The following is a 24374-nucleotide window of genomic DNA, read 5'->3' on the forward strand; positions in this document are numbered from 1 at the left end:
AAGCTCATGGGTGCCCGTCTGTCTGATTACATTTTTTTTTGGTCTGCTAGTTTGATTGTGATAGTGAGGCAGTGAATTACATTTTTCTTTATTTATCCAGGAAGGTTTTCTGAGTGTGCATGCAGTGATTCTTACAGTTTTACATATTTGCATATTTGAGCGGTCAAATACCACCACCAGTTTTCTACTGTACAGCTCCTCTGAAGGTTTAGTGCCTTGCTCAACAGTTTTAGTTACTCGTTTTGTTTAGATGGTTACTAAATATTCTCCATCTGCTCTGATTTTCCAAGTTGAACCAGGGGATTCAGACTTTAACTATCATGCTGCTGCTGCCTCCTTCCCTTGAAGCAATGGGGAAGTTGTTAAGGATGTAATGCTACTGAGGGAAGGTGGGTGTGCTCTGACCCCACCCTCCTACAAATAGACTTCCAAGATAACTATACTTTAAGTCCAAATGTGTAGAAAAGGACATGGATGTACTGTATATATACTTGCATATACCCTAGACTAACCGCTAACTGCTGCTAACTGGATGTATCAAAAAGAAAAGATAAAATGGAGAATTGAATCAATGCAGGACAAAACCAGTGAGTCAGGATCAAAATATTTCACACATTTTATTTCAAAACCCTTATTAATCTACTTTGATAACGCCACATCTCATCTCTAGCTCCTTAATTGAAGGTACTCTGGATTGTAAATACCAACAAAAACATTTAACCAACATCTATGAATCTATAGTCATCCATTTCTCAGTTATACAAAACACTAAAAAAAGAAACATATTTCAACCAGAGAACCTGTCATATGTTCTTCCTCAAATATGGTTGAGAAGCAATTTTACATTTGCTTTTAAAGATAAAAGTATTCTGCCACACACTTAACGGCTTCAGGCCTGTCTCATAACTTTGAAACCACATTCAACCACAGAACCTGTGCATTTTTAATAATGTAATAAAAATTGGATGTTTAAGAAGTAAGAAGTGTGTGTTTTCCTGTACAGTTGCATTGGGTTTGCTTGACCCACCTTGCTCAGTGTTAAAACTATTGCTCAGTAATATAACATTGTTTACCTTTAATGTAAAAAAAAAGAAAAAAGAAAGAAAATAGTTTAGTGAGATTACAAATTTCCTCTCGTATTAACCATGCATCTTGACATGTTGCTTAGACTGAATTTCTTAAAGTCAATGTAAATTCCATAAAAGACAATATTAAAAATGTTAAATGTTAAAAGAAAATGTAAAAAGGTAGTAGAAAATGTAGAATATAAATGATTGAAATTAGGCTAACGGCCTGTAAGTTATAATATACATTAGGCCTCCTCAATGTTGTTGTAAAATTTCCCCATGAGTCTTACTTGTCATCTTATTGAGACGAATATCCAGCCGACACTGGCAGAGTCCAATGCTACTCTTGATTAATGCTCTTCTGTCCGTCTAGATCCTCAAGCTCAGAGATGAGAAACCTCTGCTGTCTCTTCAGGATTTCATAGAGCATCTTTCCCTTTCGGGTCTGCTGAATTGAGGAGTTTGAAAATGTCCCTCATCTGGTCTCGTGAGGTTCTTTCAGCTCTCACAGCATCACAGCTCTCATCTGAGATTAACTCCCGATCCTTGAGCCCGTCCAAGATGGGTGCTGGATTGGTCACTCTATCAATCAGAGCTGTCCGATGGCGATCCACAAAATGCTGGTCTGAGGCATTCATGGAAAATGGAAGCAATGAAAACAAAACAACACTGAATAATGCAAGTTGTAATGATAATAACAGGTTAAAATTATGTAAAAAATGAACTGAGGTATCTCTGAAGTTTGTAAGCAAAGGGGTTCCATAGGGTTAACTGTTAGTAGCCAAACTTGAATCTACTGCAGATGTGAAGTCATATTATTACTCTTATATCCACCTTAGAGTTTCAAGGTGCAATTTAGGTCTTCTAGTGTGTCTTACTTGAGTGTCTTACCTTACCTTGCTCATGGCCAATGCTTTAGTTTTTGTATTCATCTGGAATAAAATGCAGAATGAAAATGCAACATTGCAAATAGCTTAGGCTATAAATGTTATGATATATGGCATCAGACTATTTTCGTTAAAATGCTCTATGTCTATGTATCTGTCCCTATTCAAATAAACATTGAAATGAAAATGAAATTTCGGATATTTAGTGCTTTTACATCTATTGTGACATCTGTTTAACTAACAGTGCCTGGTGGTACATATGTGGCTTAGAAAAATTCTTGTAGAATTATTTAATAACCACTGACCTTTTGAAATTGTACAGGTCCATACAATGTGCTCCCCCAAGTTCTGCACACTTTGTAGTGTCAGCCTGCAGTCACTGTCTGCATTTTTAATGAACACCTTAAAGAAATATGTAGAGAAAGGTGTGCTGCTTTTCCTGAGCTGTAATTGCTGTGGAGGAAACATTGAAGGAAATGGAGGGGGTTTTAAGACTCTTTGCCAAAGTCAATTTCACAGTTGTGTTGATTTATTTTTTCCCCTATGAGGACAAGAAATATATGGTCTTCTGATTTGTATCAAAGCGATCTTCAGCAGCCCTCGGTGGAAACAGAGTGACAGAAAAATAGCTACTGTATCTCACGTAAAACAAACATTATTGCCTGTTAGTGGGTGACCCAAGGTTTAGCTGGGCACTAGTCTAGCCTGTGTAATGGCTTAAAACAGTTCAAACCGTACAGGAGGGGGAATTGCTGCAGAGCCCACATCTGTTGTGAGGATGAAGCCATCCTGCATTTGAAGGGACTTCTCTGGGTTTGGCTTTTGGATTATTTTGGATCCATTGGACAATTCCTTTTGCTCCACTGCCTGTGGAAGAAATGGGCCTTTCTTAGCATAAAGCTGCTTCAAGCTTATAGTAGACAACATTTTTGCCTGTGTTTTGATGTACCGCGGCTTCATCAGTAAACAATGTTTTTCTGCTCTTTGCAGATAATGTAGTATTACAGCATTTACTTGGTGTCTTATGATAGTGTTTACTATGACAATTGAAGTAACCTTTTGTAGAGCAGGATCACGTGGGATCAGATAAACATGTAGCATGAGAGGTGCTCCTTTGGTCTTATAAATTAAGACGTTGCAGTGCACTTTCACTGGAAATCCAGCTCTCATCAGGACCCCCTTTGGAGAGAAGGTTGGCTCGAATATCTTGACGTGAGATGGTGTGGCCTCAGACACTTGTTCCATAAAATTCCCACACTCATTTATGTGTAGAACTGCAAACTTGTCTGAAATTGTGGGGTTGTGATCTGCACAAGACACAAGTGCACAAATTTAGTGAGGAAAAAAGGGTTGCATCTATATATTTATACACATGCTGCAAAACACAAGTTCAATGTTAATAGTTTTCAGTATATGTTCACCTACCTATGCAGATCCAGTGTGGCAGATGCGCCTCATCTAACTTTCCAGCAATGACTCTGATGTCCAGTAGGGGGCCCCCTGGTGTGCAATGTATGCATTCCAGCCTCTCCATGTGTTCCTCCCAAGAGGTAAACTGGTACTTGAAGCTGACATTTTCCTGACAAACCCAGCGCAGGCCAGACACACTGCATTTGAAGCGACCTGCTTTAGACTGTAGGCTAAGATTGTGAAAGGGAAAACAAATGGGTTGTTTTCATTTGGCACAAAATGTAACATATGTACAGCTCTGACAGAAAGGAAACTCGATGGCTCTCAGTTTTATCTGTGTGATACATTTTTAAAGATCCACAGCTTTTAATTTTCCACGATTTCTGTGTGTTGTGATATATTACTGAAGATGTTATTTTTACCTATAGGTTGGGACCCCAGCCAGTCTGGTGACTTGAGGTTCAACTTCAGTCCAGTCACTCGAGTCCTGTTTCAGAAGACAATACATTTTTGATTATCAGTGGAGTTGTTGGATCAACCATTTTTCAAAATAAATAAATAAATAAAATAACCACTAACCATAACACCGGCACAAGAGGTACAGCTTCTTGAAGGTCCTTATTAAGACAAATTGACAAATACACAAACACATTATATTATATTCATTGTAAAATATTATTTTTTGTTTTAACACTGTAAATATTATGTTTTGATATAGCACTACACTTCTTATATAGCACTGATCCAGTATGAGAGGGTTAGTATAGTATATTGTTGAGTCAAGTCTAACTTGAGGGAAAGTTTTATTTGGAGATCATGACCTTGTCACACGTAAATAACATGCCATAGAGCAAAAACATTGAAAAAAACCCAAATGAATACAAATATTTTTACTACAATGTAGAAGTATTTTTTAGCTTTCTTACCCTCTTCAGTGGGTTTTTTCTGGATGCCAAAGGCTACAGGACCTCTGATGGTGAATCCAAGGTAAAAGGAAACTTGACCTGATTTCCAGAGGCTGCCTCGCAGGTTGGCATCCACCTCAATCTCTGAGTCCCCAAAAGTTGCATAGACTCTGTAGTTTCGGACCACTCCCTGAACTTTGAGAAGACGTTCTTGGATCCTGAGATCTTTGAAAATCTTATCATTGCTCCACATTTTGTCGACAAAGTCTTGTTTTGCGTTCTCATTCCCCTCAAGAAAAAAGTCATTAAGGATGCTTCTGTTCAGATCTTCACTTTCTCCAAGAAAAAACAGGGGGCGCAGGTACCTTGATCGAAAGTGCTTCTTATATGCATTCTCATAGGAGCAGTGCATTTGCTGAATAGATTTATTGAGGTCAAAGAGGCTTTGTTCTTCTCTGTTCTTTGGCCAAAACTTGAGGAGGGTTAGCATGTGAAGCTCAGGGGGTTCTGCAGTGCCCAGTGGCATTTTCTCTGTCAAAATCTCTCTTGGGAAAGTTGAAAACTGCATGAATTCATTAATATTTTGTTGTAAATGGCTGGGTAATGATTTACCAACATAATTCTGGTAGCAGTTTGATACATCTTCCCAAATGTATGGTGGGTCATCTTTTTTTATGCCAAGCTTCGAGTAAGTTAGATAGGTGTCAAAAAATGCACATTTTCTCTCCACCTCATCTCTGAGGCTCTTTATTAGATCACTGAACTTGGAGAGTTTGTTGTCTGCAAGTGATTTCAGGACAGAGCCCAGGGACACATTCTTTCTGAGAACCTCTTTCCAGGTGTTGTTGTTGTTGTTGTTGTTGTTGTTGTTGTTGTTGTTGTGTTTTACAAGTGAGTCGTAAACAATGTTGGAAACCTTCAGGTAACCAAACAGCCCTCTGCTGTTAAAAATATGTGAGACTTGGGTCATACCATCATCTTTCATGTCTGACACCTGTTCATTTTCAGCAAGTCTTTCTTCATCTTTGAAAGCTTCAATGGCTCTTGTGGCAAGTTGCAAAATTTCTCTTGGAGTGGCAGACAAAGTTTTGCTGTTCAGATGGTGCTTATAAACTTGCCCCAGTGTGTCAGCAATGAATGAATTTTTGGGATCTCTTTCTTTTGCCCTCTTGGCCCACATTTCTGCCCTGTTGTAGTCATTTAGTTCTGAGGAATAAAAACGAGCAAGTGCCTGAGGAAAAAAAGGATTTTGAACAAATATCTTTGATGCAACCTTTAAAACAGATGCACTCTGGACTTCGTCCTCCATCTTCTGAATATCTAGAATCAATCTAGAAAACTTTTCTTGGTCCTCCTCTCTTCTCTTTGGTCCCCTATGTCCCTCCTTTCTTTTCATTAGGTTCTCTTGATTCTCTTCTTTTTTCGTTTCCCTTTTGGTTAGCATGTCTTTGGCAAAACCAAGCAAACGTGGAGAAACCTCATCCGTACACAAACAATTCAAGAAGTGTCTTGCTGTGTCACTTCGGCTCACACCTGCCTCAGCCATCAATTCAGTACACTGCTGTGCTATCATGGGGTGAGCCATGCAAACTTTTTTATCTGGAGAGAAGGTAATGATGAGATGGCTGAAGTGCTCCATCCTCTCCTCCAGTGAAAGGTCTCCAGGGCTGGAGTCTTTCTGATTCAGGAAGTCCAGGCACTGAGACTCCAAGAGATATGAGCCTGGTACGTAGGCATTCAGCAGAGACAGGCATGCAGCCAGCTGGGTCTCCCGTGGTTTCCTCGTTTTTCTGACTGTTTTGCATACAGCACATGCCTCTCGAACGTAAGCTTGAGAGAAATTAGTTTGCATTATATTAAAGCCATGAAAATGTTTGTGTTTATCTCTGTACCTTCTGCTGAGCTCCTTCTTTTTCTCATCAAATTTTTGTTTCTCTGTGTCAGACAGTTCTTTTTTGAGGACGACATGGTCACACTCTTGGATCTCAGCCTTTCTCACACAGTTGAGTAAGATAACCACACACATACCGGTATCTATCTCCTTCTTAGCAATCTCTGCCATAATGCTGTCTTGCAGACTGTCCACAATCTGCTCATCCTGCAGTAGAAGCAGCACTGTGTTCTGGTGGCCTCGTCTGCCTGCTGTGAAAAGGTGGATCACCTCATTAGCGACAGCTGTGAGGTCTGAGGTTGGGCCTGTTAAAACAGCGCTCCTGAAGGTTTTTCTCAAGTCCCACAGGACCTGCATGGCCAGTGTGGTTCCCCCACTTCCTGGTTGGTGAAGTAATGTAACCGTCCAAGTTCTGGGGCCTCTTCTCCTTTTATGAATTTGGTGCACAAGTTTATCGTATCCATCTCGTTTAACGAAAGCAGTTCCAGTGCCTTCTGACTCTGCCTGTTCAGCAGTGTGAAAGTTTAACCATTCAGGTGGAGCCCCTCTGTAAAAGTTTTCTTCCGTCTGCTCAGCAAACTCTGGATCTGTGGGCTGTCCTTCAAACTCATTTACATAGAGAACATCCAGAAGTGAAAAGGAATCTCTGATTTCACTTCCCATGTAAATTTGCGCACCACTGGAAGTGGACAGGGATGGTCTTGTGTAACTTGCCATTTCTGATCCAGACTTTAATGTTCTTGTATACCCTTAATGAATTTAAAGGAAAAACAAGAAGAAGAAGAAGATATTATTTTTCCTCTGTGATGTGAAGCAAATTATGATTATCTTGGACTGTATTATCTTGGGCTGACTGGCAGTAGTGACAGAGATTTTATATCACCAGCACCGCCTAAAACCACTTTGCACAGAATGAAATGCTACTTTGTCTGTCTCTGTCTCTGTCTCCCTCTCTCTCTGTCTGTCTCATAGAGATATAACAGTAGAGGGGACCTGTCATACAGAATTCCTATTCTGGAATGGGACCATATGGCAGCCATCTTACCTGGGTCAACTTCTCAGCTGACTGTAATTGGAATCAATGGTGATAGTGCCTTATGCTGCCATTATAATGCTAATATTTTTTTATTGAGACATCACTACTACTTTTTATTTAGCTCACTGTATGCAAGACAACTGTGACTGTCTAAAATGGTACCAAACATGAGCATTTTTTGTAGTTTGTAGATAAAAATAGCTAAACTATGTTAAGTAATTATGTTTTAAATCATAAAGATTATCTTCTGGAAGTATTTCAATGCATGCATTTACTTTACAGAAACTATGAATCTTTTTTTCAAGAAGACTTTACAATTCTCAGATTTCTTTGGTACTCTTTGGTACTGAGTAGTTGTATTAAGAGTATATATGAAAATCTGCTTATTTTTAATGTAAAACCCCCAAATGATCTGTTGTTGTAGCAATAGACAGATGTTGGTAGCAATTAAATATCACCATCACTGAAACACCTAACAATACACCCAGATAAAATATACAATAAAAGGCAAATGTAATGCCATTAAGTGGTTAGTGTGACAGCTCTAAGCCAATTTAAGCAGATAATAATGGACATAGGCCCTCACATTTTTTTACTTTATTGGCATGGCATAGCCTACAATTAAGATTACAATCCATAAAGAAATAATTTATATAGATGCCATCATGTAAACAAGTAGGCTACCACAGTAAAAACAAACATCTCTACACTTGAATCAACTTAAAATCCACAGTAGCCTATACAGATATGCAAATGAATGTCCTCTCTGTCTGCGACCACACGCCACTATGTGTCACTTCCATCATTAAGGTGCGTCTTTGCAGAAATAGCCTGCAATTAATTAAAAGAAAAATCGGCGCATTTTCAGCAACAGTGCCGCTACTGAGTAGGCTACTATACAAATACTATAGAAAACACTATAGAACGTATTTTTAGCATGGCGGGTCGCGACTTTACGGTGGCGACCTGCCACAGTAGAATATAAACACTGGTTGGACATAATGCTGAATGATGTGTGCTGATTGTTCTCAGAAACAACGTGTTTGTATGGCAGCAGAGAGCTAGCCAACTAACATACAGCTGAAATGTAAGGATTACATCTAACAGCTAACTAGCTAACACAAACCGTTACAAACTGTTACAAATAGAACTCCAGTCTGTTGGCTACTACTAGCCAGAAATGTTGTGTTTTAAGTTGTGTCAGTTAAATTTAGCATATAAAACAACCTCTATCTTCTAAGGTGATGCAGCCTCCCTGGTCTCTTTGGTCCTTTTAGTGCAGCAGTTAGGTCCAGATCAGGACAAACAAGCCCCTGCGGGGCCACTGTGGAGTTTTTGTGGGCAGTGTGGGCTGGGGCAAACCCACTCTAATCCCACAAGGGCCCACTGTGGTTTTGCCCATGCGGGGCCCACAGTCTTCTTCCACCTATGGGCCCCGTATGGGTTTTTTGTGGGCTGCCCACACTTGAGCCAGCCCACAGAAAGCCCATGTGGGCCCACTGTGGCTTTGCCCATGCAGGGCCCACGCCCTTTTCTCACCTATGGGCCCTGTATGGCTTTTTTGTGGGCTGCCCACACTTGGGCAAGCCCACAGAAAGCCCATGTGGTCCCACTGTGGCTTTGCCCATGCAGGGCCCACACCCTTTTCCCCCCTATGGGCCGCGTGGGTTTTCTGTGGGCTTTCCCAGGTGTGGGCAGCCCACAGAAAGCCCATACTGGCTTTCTGTAATGGTATTATTAAAACTGGCTATGCACATAATCTGCATTTTGAAATGACTCAGAGACATTTGAATTTATGTAAAGATTTGAAGATGAACACCAATGACTGATGCCTCTCCTTTTTGGACGACTGCCTTAACAATAGGACTTTTTTTTTTACCAGCAAGTGAAATATCAAAATATCATTATTATTATTATTTTATTGTTTTATTTAATTTATGAATTTTTATTAGGTACTAGATTTTAAGCCTCAAAACAACTGTCACAAGACTCCAGGGGGGACACCGTAGTGTGCTGTGAGTATTGCTATTTTTGTCATACTGTCCCCCAAAAAAGCATAATTACAGGCCAAATGATTTAGTCTGCATCTAATATCCTACAGCTAACCAAACAAACCAGTTTTCAGTAGCTGAAATGTGACTATTTTGTTAGCTAGTTGGCTAACCAAATAAAGTATTACCCTGACGACGATGGTGTAGCTTGCCAACTCAGGTAAGTAAACGCTTGGTAACGTTAGCTGACGTTTGAGTGAGCATTTGGGTGAGTTTTTGATGTCACTCTACCTTATGTGAACATAGTTGTTTCAGCCTGAGGCTACTTAGCTAATGTTAGCTTAAAGTGTTAGAATAAGATGTTAGAAAGCACGAAGGGATAACGTTAGTTGGCAAGCTGGACTTCTACTAAAATTTCACTTCACAAGCTAATCGTTAGCTAGCGCGCTAACGTTAGCAATCACCAGTGGTTGCTTCCCATAGACAGCTGTTGTAGTTACAGGTAAACTGGACCCAGGTAAGATGGCGGACGATTATCCCACGCTTAATGACGTCATGTCCCCTCTAGTGTTAATATAGAACCTCCTTGGTTATCTCTCTCTCTCTACCGCTGGTTTCTCTGGTTATCCCCAAAGCCAGTACTGCACGCCATCATTAACAATGCATTCCCAGTGATGTAAATAGGTGCGCGTCCTGCGTCTCTGACGCGTTAAAATCCGAAAGGACGCAGTAAACTCACTATCCATGGGACGCACCCTATTTTTTCCTAGAAAATAGTCTCAATCATTGCGGGAGAGACTTAATGCCCTTGCTGGGCCTGCATCCAATGCTACTTTCGCCGCACAGATTTCATTTCAACAAGGCTACAAACTTGGTAATTGGTAAATAAACTCATGTGGATGCTGTATTCACTCATGTCGATGATGACCCGATGAGGCTTTACCGTCCAGGGGACGCGCCGTGTTGAAAAGAAAAAAAATCCACTGGCCGCGATTTTCTCACCGTCTGCGCATATATCTCGTGCATATCTCCCGTTTTGTTCAGTCTCAATGAGTGAAAGGAAAACGTTTTAAAATGCCACCAAAGAAAAAGATCAAACATATTGCTGGCCAACAAACTATTGCAGGTAGGGATGTACCTGAATCCGAATCCGTTATTCGGGAAAGCACAGATAGGCTAATGTGAAGGAAACAGATATTTTTTCTACCCGAAGTCGCTCGTTATTATTTGGGGGAAAAAGAATTGACTGACATGTCTGTGCGTCAGCCACTATGTTTCTTCAAATCGATTCATATCATTGTGGATGGCCACAAGATTAAAAATGCCCATTCTGTTTGTAACATAGGACTTTTATTTCACTAACTAGTCGTTTCATTTACTACACATTAGAGGTCTGCAACCCGACCCGAACCCGACGGGACCCGAGACTGTAACGCGCTTGGTCGTGTCTTAGATTACATTAGCTTTGTGCTTGTTAGCTGTAGGGAAGTAGGCTAACGTTACTCTTTTTTTCTTTCCTTTTTTTTTTTCTTAGGCTAACGTTACTCCTGGATAGCATAACAGACGACGTCAGTATTGGGTAGACTGGGAGTGTGTCCAGCAGACAGCTGCAGGTAGGACTGTGTGAACATCAGGCAACACAACATGCATACTCATGAAGTTGGTCTATGCTGTGCGGCTACAGTCAGCTTGGAAGAAATGTAAACATTCTAAGATTGAATGAGCAGATATGCTTGGGGAAAGCTGCCTAGTAATAACAAAAGTGATGACATCTTTATCTTTAATATAAACTTAAGACAACTTCTCACAATGGAATAGTGACGTGGAAATTAGAGTTGCAAGCAAATGACTTCTAGCAACTACTGGCTGAATACTTACTAATATGTATTAATATAAATATTAATATAATTATATAATACATTTAATTAATATATAAATATAATTAATTATACTATTAATATAAATATTAATTGTATTAATATAAATATGTATTAATATTATAATATTAAATATAATATTAACTGGTGAGTAATCAAAAGTTGACATCCAAAAAGTTTTAGATTTTAATTTTAGGAGATTCCTTCTCTGCTCTGCTCGCCCCTCCCCCACCAAACTGTCCGTTCCACACTCCCAGCAGCAGCTGTTCACTCCCGACCTGCTCACTTGATGACGAGAGCGCGACTGGGCTCGCTAGCTCGCTCGTGGGCGCGCTACTCCTGGCGGGAATACGTAAGCAGACACTACTGCGCATGACCCGTAGGCCGCACATCACGGAAGTAAACCAGGAAGAGAAACATTTTTTTGGCGTATGCGCTGGGTGAGCAGCTTACGTTCAAATGAATGGGCGGCCATTTTTCCGTTCATCCTCCAGCTAATATAGAACCTCCTTGACTGGGAGTAGTTGGTAGTAGCTTACTCAACCTGTTGCTGTAACTCAGTCTCAGTAAAAAACAAGGAGCGCCACCCAGTGACTTAATCTGTTACTGCAACCAAACAATGTTCCAAAAGCATAGTAGGCATATTTGCAACTGTATGTCGGGCTCGGTTGTTTTTTTTTCATGCGTGGAAAAAAGCACAATGTTTTATGCTCCTCGCTTTCTCTTGAAGCTCTGTGTCACACAGGCTGCTGGGCTCTCTCTCTCTCTCTCTCTCTCTCTCTTTCTCTCTCTCTCTCTCTGTCTCTCTCAATTCAATTCAAAGGGGCTTTATTGGCATGGGAAACATACGTTTACATTGCCAAAGCAAGTGTGAAATAAAAACAAAAAATGTACGTACAATTAAAGATATACTAGAATAAAGAAATGTGTAACCAGAGCTGTGTAACACTGCAATCAAATATATAAATAGGAGTAGGTAAAATTAACTTAAAAATACAAACAGAAAAATTGTGCTTTTGCTGTTAAAAAAAATATATTATTGGGGACCCACTCAATTTCCCTGGGACCCACAGGTGGTAATTTGAGTGGGTCCCAGGGAAATTGAGTGGGTCCCCAATAATATATTTTTTTTCTCACTACATTGAAAACCTATTTACATCACTGCATTCCTTTCCTCTGGCTCCTTCCTTGTGGTTATCAAAACGGCATTTGATCAGGTTTAATTTCAATTAGCTATAGCATTATTTACTACATTTTTCTAGTGTTATCCTTTTTTCAACACTTGTGAGATCCACGTAAAAACAAGAAAATGCTTAGTAGCTACTGATTTATGTCAACTGAAACTTTAACTAGAATGCTGTTTAAAAGTTCACATCATATTGTATCTGGGAGGATCTAAACCTTTGCCAGTACAGTTTTCCCACACAGACAGAGCCTTTTAGGTGTTCTTACCTTTTTCTCCTATGAGGCACAGATCTCTGAAGTAGTGTGAGCAGTCATACTCAGCTTGATTGTATACTACATTTGTGACTTAGTGTCTAAGTAACTTGAAAGGTGGTTGGTGTTAATATAGCATCATGCCACGCCCCGGGGTAGGTAGGTAGAATTACAGATAGGCGTGTACACAGGAACTTCTGAAGTAGTAGGTTAGAGGAGTGCCAAACTAACTAACATTTAGGATCAAACCGTTTTTAGAAGGCCGATTCATTGGCGACAATATTTGCCACCTTCTTGAATAATTGAATATTATGATATAGATGATAAAGCTGGTTTGATATTTATAGCTGATTTTGGGAAGCCCTTTGTTGAATAGCAATGGCATTTTATGTATTAATGCTTATATAACTTCTAATTTGGTAAATCTTTGATTATATGGGTATTATATGTCCTATATATCAAAATCCTGTAAGCAGGATTATTAACAATGGCTATATTTCAGCAAGCTATAAGCTTTCAAGAGGGCTTAGGCAAGCATGTCTGCTATCATTATATTTATTCATCATAGTTATGGAAATAATACCATTTAAAATAAGGAATAGCACAGCTATTAAGGGTCTAAAGGTTCATGGTCTGAAATCAAAATCAGCATTTTATGTGGATTAAATGACTCAGAAATAAATTCTTTGGCAGAACTTACTAAGAAACTTGATTATTCCTATTGTATCAAGTTTGAAGCCAAATTATGAAAAACATTATCCTCTTAGACTTGTTTCATGAAACATACAATTCATGAATTTCCCTGCAGTGCCTCAATCAAATGGATACATGATCGAAATGATGTAAGGTGAATCTACATCCCGGTAGATAGAAGAGAATTGACAAAAAATAAAAAAATAAAAAAATTCTACAGTCAAGGAAAATATCTATCACTCTATGAAAAGTTACACTGTTAAATTTGATAATTCCACCATTTCCTTATTGTCTTTTGTCTCTTCTCTCTCCTGAGGATACTTTTTTTTTTTTTTTTTTTTTTTAAATATTATGAACAGAAAATATTTTGATTTATATGGAATAACAAACCTGAAAAAATAAAAAGGAAGAAATGTAATAAATATGAGAATGGTGGTTTACAACTAAAACACCTGTATTCTCTGAATAACACACTGAAGGCCAATCAAAACTGGTTCTCTGCCAAACCTTTCCATTCTGCAAGTACTGTTTTAATGGACAACTTTTTTCTTTCAGTTTCTCTTTCGCCAAAAACTTCAAGAGAAGTTCACCAACAAGTTTTATGGTTTTAAGCCAATTTATTGGAGACCTCTCATTGCAAAACATGTTTACTTTTCAAATGGTGATGTCTATACTAAAATGTAAGAACAAGTGAGTGCATGTAGATTTTTTCTGAGAGAGGACGAGGATATTATGCATCTCTTTGGCATTTTCCCATTTCCACTTGACTTGCCCAGGAATTTAATGTGCTCCACCCTTTACTGGAAAACGTTTATGATGTACTATAAGCATTTCCAGTAAAGGGTGCAGCAGCCATAGCCATAACATCATCTTTTGATCTATGATAGGTGGATGACATGAAAATAATAATAATAATAATAATGATGCATTTTATTTGTACTGCACTTTTCATTCACAGTGAATCTCAAAGTGCTACAGAGTTAAAAACAAAACATAAAACAAAAACAAAGAAAATAATCACTAAACAAAAGTTAACATGAAGAAGCCTTCGTGAATAAAAAGGTTTTTAGGCCTGTCTTAAAAGAGTTCAGGGTCTGTGCTGCTCTTAGAGTTAGACATGAGGCCATGCAAATAAATTACTATCTTCAGTGTCGGCTTCACGAGGGGGCACCAGGGGGTAGTGCCCCCCCACTTCATTCACTGTGCCCCCTCACTTGTATAAAAGCATGTCAATGTTTTCTCCCATCAGTGTAAGTCTAGCGATGACTGAAATCCATTGTAAATGACTGAAAATCTGAAATCCATTGTAAATGACTGAAAATCTGAAATCCATTGTAAAGCTTTATCTTTTACAACGCTGTGACCTAACGCTTTATATTTTTACGTTGTTGTTTTACGTTTTAAGTTCTTCAAGTTCAGCACCTCCAGTCGCAGACTAGAGCTCTTCTAATGGTAATGCATTTTCTACTTAAGTGAACTTTTATGTAAGCCTGTGTAGGCCTAAATAACATTGTTATCATGTGCATACTGGCCACTGACTGGCGTAATTATTTGGTATATGCAAATCCATGAAAATCCAAGCCCCTGGGAGAGTGTTCTTTGTATTTAACATTCAGTCCGCAAATACGAACAGAGTGAGATTATTTGGATATTTTGTCTGTGTTGTCAATTTGCTGTGACCTCGTTATGTGTTACCTTATGTGTGTTTTGAGTAAAACATTTCGGTCAATGTAAAACGTGCGTGTCCTTGCATTTATTTACACCTAAGTGATTTCTCCTTGTGTTTTTAGTCAGATTATTAGGAAAGCGACGAGAATGCACTATTTTTGTGATTTTTTCTTAAAATTGTCTCCTGGGGAGCATTCCACCGAATGGTTTCACTTTCACTATGCACGACTACGTTGCCACTTGCCAGTACTTTGGTGCCCCCCCGCTATAAGCCTCTTGCCCCCCCTGGATATTTGTTCTAGCGCCGACACTGACTATCTTATAATCATTGCAAGTTAACTCTCTCAACTGTGAAAACGGTCAAAAAAACAGGTGATGCTTGATGATGAAGTGACACCAACCTCCATTTCAATGTTTTCTTTAATCCCAAAGCCAAAGCCAACAATACATTGTCTCACTAAGAATTGCTTCCTTGTGGCTCTTAAAAATGCTGTTCATCAGGTTTCATCTCAGTGGGAATGAATCAGTGCAGTTGGCTTGAGCTCTGCATCAGGTTGATCCTTGACTACCCAAGTCACAAACTCAAATCTTGTAGTAAAGCAAGGTAAACAGGTATTTAGGTAACATGGGAACCTTCAGATGTATTCATGCTACCCAGACTTCACTGGTTGCCATGCAGCTGTCAGTTGGGAAATGCACTGTGGTTCTTACCTTCAACTTTTCATTCCTACATCCAGCTGAGTTTACTCTACTGAAATCCATGGTGAATTAAATCATCTTACCATTGAGTAATTCTCAAATTTACAGTGAAAATGCAGGCCGCTGCTACTAATACTACTAATAATGATTTGTTGTTATCATCATTGGGTTTAGTAACAGAGACACATACCTGCTCCCCCTCTCCACCACCGCTGTCAGACATTTTGGGAAGAACTTATTAATGTTCACATCCTTTGGTTAAAGAGCTTGTTTACATGTATAATACATTTTCTTCTACTCATCTGTGGGCCTTTCAGTTATTTTATAAAATCTTACCCACTAAAAAGATACTACATTTAAAGAAAAAGTGAGTGCATGTAGATTTTTTCTTAGAGAGGACGAGGATATTATGCATCTCTTTGGCATTTTCCCATTGTTTCTTTCTCTGTTGGAAGGTGACTTGGTGACAAATGATTCCTGTAGTTATGATCAAATTTAAGGTTTCTTTCATTTTTTTTGCCCTATAGGTTTTTCCTTGTCTTCACTGAGGGTCTAAGGTTGGTGGTGTCTGGTAGGGGTTAGGTAGGCCTGTTATGTCTTTCTTACATGTTATTTTGTAACTTGTGCTTTGTTTCGTTTCCTTGTGTTATGTTTTGTGGCATAATGCATTGCAGCATATTGTTTGTGATTGTTGATTAATTAGATAGGCTCACTCTCTGTAAAGTCCTCTGGCACATGCTTTGTGATGAAGAGCGATAGAAAACTTTCTTAGAAAAATTTCCTGTGCTCCACCCTTTACTGGAAAACGGTTATGATGTACTTATAAGCGTTTCCAGTAAAGGGTGCAGCAGCCATAGTCATAACACCATCTTTTGATCTATGATAGGTGGATGACATGAAAATATTATTATTAATAATAATAATAATAATAATAATAATAATAATAATAATAATAATGCATTTTATTTGTACTGCACTTTTCATTCACAGTGAATCTCAAAGTGCTACAGAGTTAAAAACAAAACATAAAACAAAAACAAAGAAAATAATCACTAAACAAAAGTTAACATGAACAAGCCTTCGTGAATAAAAAGGTTTTTAGGCCTGTCTTAAAAGAGTTCAGGGTCTGTGCTGCTCTTAGAGTTAGACATGAGGCCATGCAAATAAATTACTATCTTAGTCATTGCAAGTTAACTCTCTCAACTGTGAAAACGGTCGAAAAAACAGGTGATGCTTGATGATGAAGTGACACCAACCTCCATTTCAATGTTTTCTTTAATCCCAAAGCCAAAGCCAACAATACATTGTCTCACTAAGAATTGCTTCCTTGTGGCTCTTAAAAATGCTGTTCATCAGGTTTCATCTCAGTGGGAATGAATCAGTGCAGTTGGCTTGAGCTCTGCATCAGATTGATCCTTGACTACCCAAGTCACAAACTCAAATCTTGTAGTAAAGCAAGGTAAACAGGTATTTAGGTAACATGGGAACCTTCAGATGTATTCATGCCACCCAGACTTCACTGGTTGCCATGCAGCTGTCAGTTGGGAAATGCACTGTGGTTCTTACCTTCAACTTTTCATTCCTACATCCAGCTGAGTTTACTCTACTGAAATCCATGGTGAATTAAATCATCTTACCATTGAGTAATTCTTAAATTTACAGTGTAAATGCAGGCTGTTGCTACTACTATCATGATAATAATTTGTTGTTATCATCATTGAGTTTAGTAACAGCGACTCATACCTGCTCCCCCTCTCCACCACCTTTGGAAAAAAAGCCACTTCAGGCAACACAGTAGGTTAGCAAATATATTTTAATATATAATATAATATTTATATTCATTTTAGCACAATGACAAAATGGCATCATTTCAGTTCAGTCTCATTTAAATCATGACAAAAAGCCACACCTGTAGGTACTTGTTTAACAATACACATCCTAATACCGTATTTTGTTGCAGTCATTGCAAAGTAAATCCTGAATTACTTCTTACCCCGTGAGAGGAAAACTGTAGCAAAAGTTTCTAACAGCATTGAGCCCATGGCATCCGGTGGGGTTATGTTATGTGCTGTGTGTAACAAACTTAAAAGTGGATGTAGTAATGACTCTCTTCGCTGCACGGTTAAACACAGTGTCACCCCTGTCGCTTTTCTCTCCTTTTCAGAATGACACCAATCATCCACCAGTTGGATCACGTAATCGTCTCAAACCAAATTCAAATGTGTGTCCATCACTTGACCAGTGTCCATCTCACTGTTTTTTTTTTACCACATTTGTATATGGGCAGCAACTCTTGACTGATATGATGGACTGGACTGAATGTATGGAACCACAGTAGCCCAACCAAACTAGTCACTCGCTACGACATTTGAGATCTAAACACTTTACAAAATGACACAGAGACATATAGAGAAAACAACCCACTAACTGATCCTTAAGGCAGTGATATACAGGGCAATTTTTTGGGCAACTCTAATGGGCAACAGTGCGGAAGAGAAAGTTGCCTCAGCAATGTTGCTTTAATTGCACAGGAACATGTTGTTGCTGGGAAACATTTGAAGCAATTTTTGACACTGTACTTGTTCTTGCCTCTAGTTGTGAATGTTGCCCGTCTACACTGGCCAAAGATTTTGACTAGTGGATCACCACCTTTACTCATATTCAGCCAAATTAGCAGCTGATAATGAAGGGTTTCATTCCAAAACATTGCATATACATTTTGGTACCTGAAATTCATCAGTCAGTATTCCAAAACCACAGATGATTCTCCCCTCACAAGCAGAACTTTTTTGTAAGTAAAGGTCTTAAGATGATTTATAACTTTAATATTGGCCCATAATATGCCAGCAAATCATTTTTGTCAATTATCTTAAAATTTTTGGTGTCTTATTTTGGAATGAAACTCTTCCAGTGCTCTCCGAAACCTCTGTAGAAATCTGCTCTAGTCTACAAAGTCCCTCGGTGTTAAGTCAAATCGTTAGATGCCTACAGACTAGACTAATCCTAAACCAAAGCACAGGAATGTTTTTCAACCTTACGCTAAACCTCCACTCACAGTGACAAATCACACCACTCCAGTAACAATGATCAGATTAACCTTAGCGTTGAAAACACAACACTTCAAAATAGCCTCTATTGTCTACTACTGCAAAGAATGCACACACTTTAGTAAATGGCCGACCTGGCCAGAGCCACCTTTAGATTCCTGTGACCATCTGAAATAGAGATTGTTCAATACAAATCTCACGAGAGATTCCTTAATGTCAAGCATATCATGATTTCAAGTCTCTCCCCCCCCCCCCAGCAGTTTGCAACTGAAAAGAAGTTGGCACTTTTACCTCCGACGTGAAAGCTTGCTTTTTTGTGCATAAAATGTAAACTTTATTTCTCCCCTCCTCCCAAAAAAAAACAGAAAAACCTTCACATTTTTGCTGTGTATCTCTAGAGGGGTGTGAACAGCTGTGGTTAAACAAGCTTGTGCACAATTTTCAGGAACGTTTAATAATTCTCATTCTGACACGCACTCTTCCTCTTGGTTAAAAAGGTGCAAAAGGGTAACAAAAAAATAATAAACGCCACACATTTTCTGCCACAAATGTTTTCTCCAACCAGACATTCAGCATTCTCACATCATGACTTCCCAACCACACAAAAAAACCTTTTCGTCAACTACATCTCCAAATTGTACAGCATTCTGTGCAAGACCTGCCACATTCAAAACGAGACACAGAGGCGTGGCATCCTGTATAATACACACCGGAGTTGTTTCCAAAATGGAGACCATCAGCTCCTGCAGGTGCATCACATTTACACTCCTGGTCACACCTCTGATTTTATCTTTAACAGCTACTCTCTCCACTGAGCTACAACCCCAAAACTATTCTTCTCTACCTTCACTACTCTACCCAGCACTGATACTGACAGTAGTTACCTTTCGACTCCATCTCTCCATCCATATGCCCTTTATCCACTCATCAACACCTTTTATATCTATAGAACTATATCTAAAAAGAAACAATGAAATGAACAACTACAGTGACTGCTTATTGTCCAGGTGAGGGTTGCCAATTACAGGTTTTGATATTAGTTTTTATACCAAATTAGGTACAATAAGAAAATTATTTTCATGACAACACTGGCAAAGATCTGGTAATAAATACTGTAAGTACTGTGATTAAAAACAATAATGACCTATAGTTGTGAGATCAGAAACTAAGGTCAAAAACCTAAAAAGTGATTCCCAATTATTCCCACAAGACTGCATTGTACTGGAAATGGGGGATCAAAACTTGCAGGACAAACAAAATTTGATCTCCTATAGAATATGAAATGACCCTAACACACACTTTAAGACTCTCGCCTCTCTCAGTTTCCTGCTCTTGGTGCGATGTGGAAGTGACGTGTCGCATACGTACGAATAGCAGATTATGATTCAGTGACTGCTTTCATCTTTTGTCATGATTTGGAAACTCTCTGAATAAATCATTTTACAAGAAGTGACCACGACACATCTGATCAAAGCACAACACAATAAAACATAATAATATGTTACACATAAGTAATAACATAATGAAATGAAGATCAAGGTTCTCTTGTGTTTTTTTTTTTTTAAATCATCATCCCAAGCGGAAACTGTAAAACATAAGTGAAGAGAATAACATGAAATATAAAAGTGTTGATGCATGATCTGTGTAGTATCAATTGAACATTAGAGAAGCAACACATTTTCATCCCCTTGATTTGTTTCCAGTTAGTAAACATAATCAGGATACGTAAAAACAACAATATATAGGCATTAAATAAATTAATCAATTTCAAAACAAACACACTGATATATATTCAAAATACATATTTACAACCTAATCAGAAAAAACAAAACAAAAAAACCCACACAGTCTTATCCTTAAGGGAAAATGATACTCTAGTATGTATGAATTTTAATTGACTGTAAGCATTACATGCTGTATACCTTTACACAATATACGCCTCTTCATTTTATGCTTATCTATATCTATGTCTTGGTTATACTCAGGTATTCATCATAAATACATATATATTTTAGTAGTTTTATACTTTGCAGCATTTACTAAGTTGATATGTACTTGGTACATGGAAATCCCAATTTGACATCATTTGCGACTGATATGTTGATATATTATGTGCCAATGGCTACAGAAAAACGCTAAGCAACGGCAAACATATATCATATATACTGTATATATATATATGTTTTTTTTAACTGATCAGATAAACATAGAATCACAAAGAGCATTGTGGTTGGACTTTTTACAGTACATGTATGCAAAAACGTCAGAGAAGAATAATCTGCATGGGGATGAAGTCAGAAGGGCTATGCCACGGTTACCAAGGTTACCAGGAAGTGATTACTGTGCATCACAACATGAAGGGAAAAGAAAAAAAATATGCGTGAGGGGTGCGGCACAATCAAAGATAGATACTCTACGCCACATTTTGACTTTGACACGAGCTGAATCAGAACAGAATGGACACACAGCAAAAAGACAATCCGGTCAACAGCCAGATGCAAAACGTTTTCTGACACAAGGTTAATTTAACTGAAGCTTTAACCAGGAGCATCTAGAGCATCAGGCAGATTCATCTTCTTTTTTTTTGTGATGTTTATGGATACGCATGGGCAAGCCTACTGCCAAACTACTGACAAACCTACCACACAATCGCTAACATGACAGTCCATTGCCTACTGAAATCCAGAGAAGAAAAAAAAAGTAAATCACTTGGTCACAAACATCGAAATTCACAAGTTGCTATTCAAAAAGCACTTCGAATGAAAAAGAAGAAAAAGAAAATTACAACAACCCAAATCCTCCCTTGCAGATATTTGTACAATAGTCTACACACATGCTAAGATCTGGAAAAAAAAAACCTGCCTTTTGGTTTGTAGAACCATCGCAGCTGTTCAGTGGAAATGGTGAGTGGCGAGGAACAAATGATCAAATCCCCGTTAATGTTCGCGAGGCCGTTACCCACAGGTCATAGCAGTGAGTACAGCTGCCTCCCTTTGCCCGATAAAGTTTTCTGTGTTCAACTATGTGGCAGATGCAGTGGTCCCTACTTTGTGTTCGAGAGGCTCAAGGTCGGGGGGGGGGCAGCCACCGCTTCACTTGGGGTCCGGCCTGGCAAGAGCTAGTCTGGATGAAGTCTTTAAAGGAAAAATCCACTGAAACTCTCACACTGTTATGTATCATCAATCTGTGATGTTCAGTGCATTCCAGGAGTTATTTTGTGATGAAGTGTTGTCATTTATGTTTTTTTTTTTTTTTTTTTTGGTGAACCCGCTTTCCCTCAACCTGCCTCCTCTACTTCTACGTCAGTTGGCGATTTCCTACATTTCCCAGAATGCCTTGCTATCCTCAGAACACAACATGTCTTGTCGCTGCATTGCATTCTGGTCTGTTGAGGCTCCTGTCTGTGGAGAAATTGGTCTCTCTGCCTCTTCTACGATGGATTTCTATAATAATTGTTAAATGGCTCTAGAAAGAAGCCCTCGCTCTTTGATTCTGAGGGACTGACACCAAAACCTGACGTTTGCCGCTGATGTTTTAAATTCTCCGCTATCAAACTCCAATGTAACTGCTGGAAATATCTCAACATGATGTCACGTCATGTGTGTTTGGCCAGTTTCTGCTGCAATAAGAAAAATACACCAGCAAAATGGGCTCAGAAATGCAAAGAACATCACCAATAGCTGTTTTTTTAAGTGTTTTAGGGTGGATTTTACCTTTAACAATATTTTGAAAATCTTAAAGAGTCCTAGATTATTAAGAGTTTCATGCCAAAATGAAAAAATATCAAACCTAGCCATACAATTGCTGGCATGAAAGGAAAACTCATTTTCATTTAACAGATTTTTTTTAGTTGCCTTAAGACTTTGCTCGCAAAATAGTAAAATGTTAGATGATTTAACCGGAGAGAACAATGAGCATCAGGTAACAAACATTTTGCTTTCCTGAAACAGATGCACAGCTTTCTGAGGCTGCACACTTCAATCTCTCTCTTTCGAAAGTGCCACTCCACCCACCACACATCCGTCATGCAAGTCCAATCAAGAATAGCAGGTAATCGTGGCCCGACTTGTCACGACACAAGAATTCAGTTCATTCGATTCAGTGATTTGTTGGGAGGAAACGTTACAGTGCAGAGTTTTCCTACAAACGTAAATGCATAGGATACAAATCAGTCCAACACTACAATATACGGCGAGCAATACAAAAAAAAAAACCCCCAGATCACGGAAACTGTGATCGAAATAAAAGTCTTAGTCATTGGCACTGGGATAGAGTGGAGCGTGGTGGTGTGTTTGGGGGGTGAGGGACAGGGGGGAGATGATGGGGCGGGGAGAAATGATTAGTCATACAGTGACAGATTTTTGTTCATGTGGTTGGTTCATTTTTAGATCCTACAGCTTTGAGGACAACAAAGAAGGGGGCCTTCACTCAGAAATAGACCCACAGACATTCTATACACACCAACACTGAAGTCCTTAGCAAATTTCAGAATAAAAGCACCGCTCTCTTTAAAAGCAGAGAGCCGGTTTTGATTGGTCGACGTGCGTGCCAGTGTCTGCCCGTCGCAAACGGAGCCGCTTGGCACGCACGGTCTCTCACAGTTCTGACGAATTCTCTGTTTCGGGGTGAACATAAAGTCTGCTAAGGCTTCGTCGTGGGGAGAAAAGAGACACAGTGTTCAAAAGAGCAGTTATTATAGTTTAATTTCAACAGTCTTGCTAGCTATTGTGTTGGTGTACGGTGGCTGAGGCAATTCACAATGCACCAGGGATGGCATAGTCGGTGGGTTATGAACCGCTGTGTGCATCGGTGATCCTTGCTATATAAAACATGGGTTTCTGACATGGGAATTATGAGCCACGTAACAATCTACTGTATGTACAGTTTATTAAAGGATATGTTTCATTATCACACGCCTTGTTTTCTTTCTGCCGTTTTCTCCCTTCCTGAACTTTGATATATATTTTTTTTATCTCTAGAGGCCTTATTTCCTCCTCTTCCATACTGTGGGAAGTCAAAGACTGGTGAGTTATTTTCTGTGCAACAAATGAGATGGCAACATTGGGCCGATAGAAAGTTTAGTGTTTCTCTATTTATGTATCACACACACAATATTTTTTACACAGTAAATATAACATCCAATATATCTCCTCAAAATATAGTTTTGTATTTTCTAATTTAATGTCGTCCAACGTACTGTATAAGTACTTTATAAGTGTTTTTCATCATTCATACAGGGACACTGAATCTGCGAAGGATCAATAGTTGTGAAAGTATTGGAAATGTTTCAGATTAGATTCGATTAGGGTGAAAGTCATTGGTTACAAGGCCAGATTTGGCAAAACAGAACATAAGTGAAATTTCGCTGCTAGAGCCAATCTGAACCGAGTGTTGCGTGGAACGTATAGGTAAATATATTATTTCTTCTATATTTTTTTGGAATATATTAATCGTATATTTACATCTCTAGCATAGTCAGCTCAGATGACAGACTTTCACGCTTTTAGATTAACTGGTCCCCATAATGAAGAGAAAACCTGCGGACAGGGAATGTCCATAGTACAGAAGTATAGAAATACACAATAATAACTTTTCCATCGACGCTTTTTCTCTTAATAACTCGTGCTATGACTATAGGCTAAAGGCAAATATTGGCTTTTCCTATGAATATCAACTTTGAATATCTTTCTCTAAAATATTTGACTTATTTGCTCTTAAATCATGATACAATTATCTGAGTAAGAGTAAAGGGAATGCATACCTCTA

The 24374-nt window shown here is 38.8% G+C and overlaps 2 protein-coding genes across 2 annotated transcripts in view; one reads left to right on the plus strand and one right to left on the minus strand.

The window, feature by feature from the left end:
- Window positions 1-24374, plus strand: part of LOC139913354 (E3 ubiquitin/ISG15 ligase TRIM25) — a 148266-nt gene that overhangs the window by 32370 nt on the left and 91522 nt on the right. The window lies entirely within an intron of this gene.
- LOC144537878 (sterile alpha motif domain-containing protein 9-like) lies at window positions 605-12585 on the minus strand. The gene is made up of 10 exons (XM_078281762.1): window positions 12517-12585; window positions 4291-6909; window positions 3944-3981; window positions 3787-3851; window positions 3380-3594; window positions 3011-3261; window positions 2693-2821; window positions 2260-2407; window positions 1959-1999; window positions 605-1692 (listed from the first exon to the last, which is right to left on the minus strand). Exons 2-9 carry the CDS (start codon window positions 6875-6877, stop codon window positions 1983-1985), a joined length of 3450 nt encoding a protein of 1149 aa, XP_078137888.1. The 5' UTR covers window positions 6878-6909; window positions 12517-12585; the 3' UTR covers window positions 605-1692; window positions 1959-1982.

Source organism: Centroberyx gerrardi, chromosome 23 (assembly GCF_048128805.1).
Source record: "Centroberyx gerrardi isolate f3 chromosome 23, fCenGer3.hap1.cur.20231027, whole genome shotgun sequence".
Classification (NCBI taxonomy): Eukaryota; Metazoa; Chordata; class Actinopteri; order Beryciformes; family Berycidae; genus Centroberyx; species Centroberyx gerrardi.

Coding starts and splice junctions, on each gene's coding strand:
- LOC144537878 (XM_078281762.1), bottom strand. CDS start 6,877: ATGGCAAGTTACACAAGACCATCCCTGTCCACTTCCAGTGGTGCGCAA. Junction 3,262..3,379: donor GCCACACTGGATCTGCATAG/GTAGGTGAACAT, acceptor TGTCTTGTGCAG/ATCACAACCCCACAATTTCA. Junction 2,408..2,692: donor CTGCAGCAATTCCCCCTCCT/GTACGGTTTGAA, acceptor TTTCCTCCACAG/CAATTACAGCTCAGGAAAAG.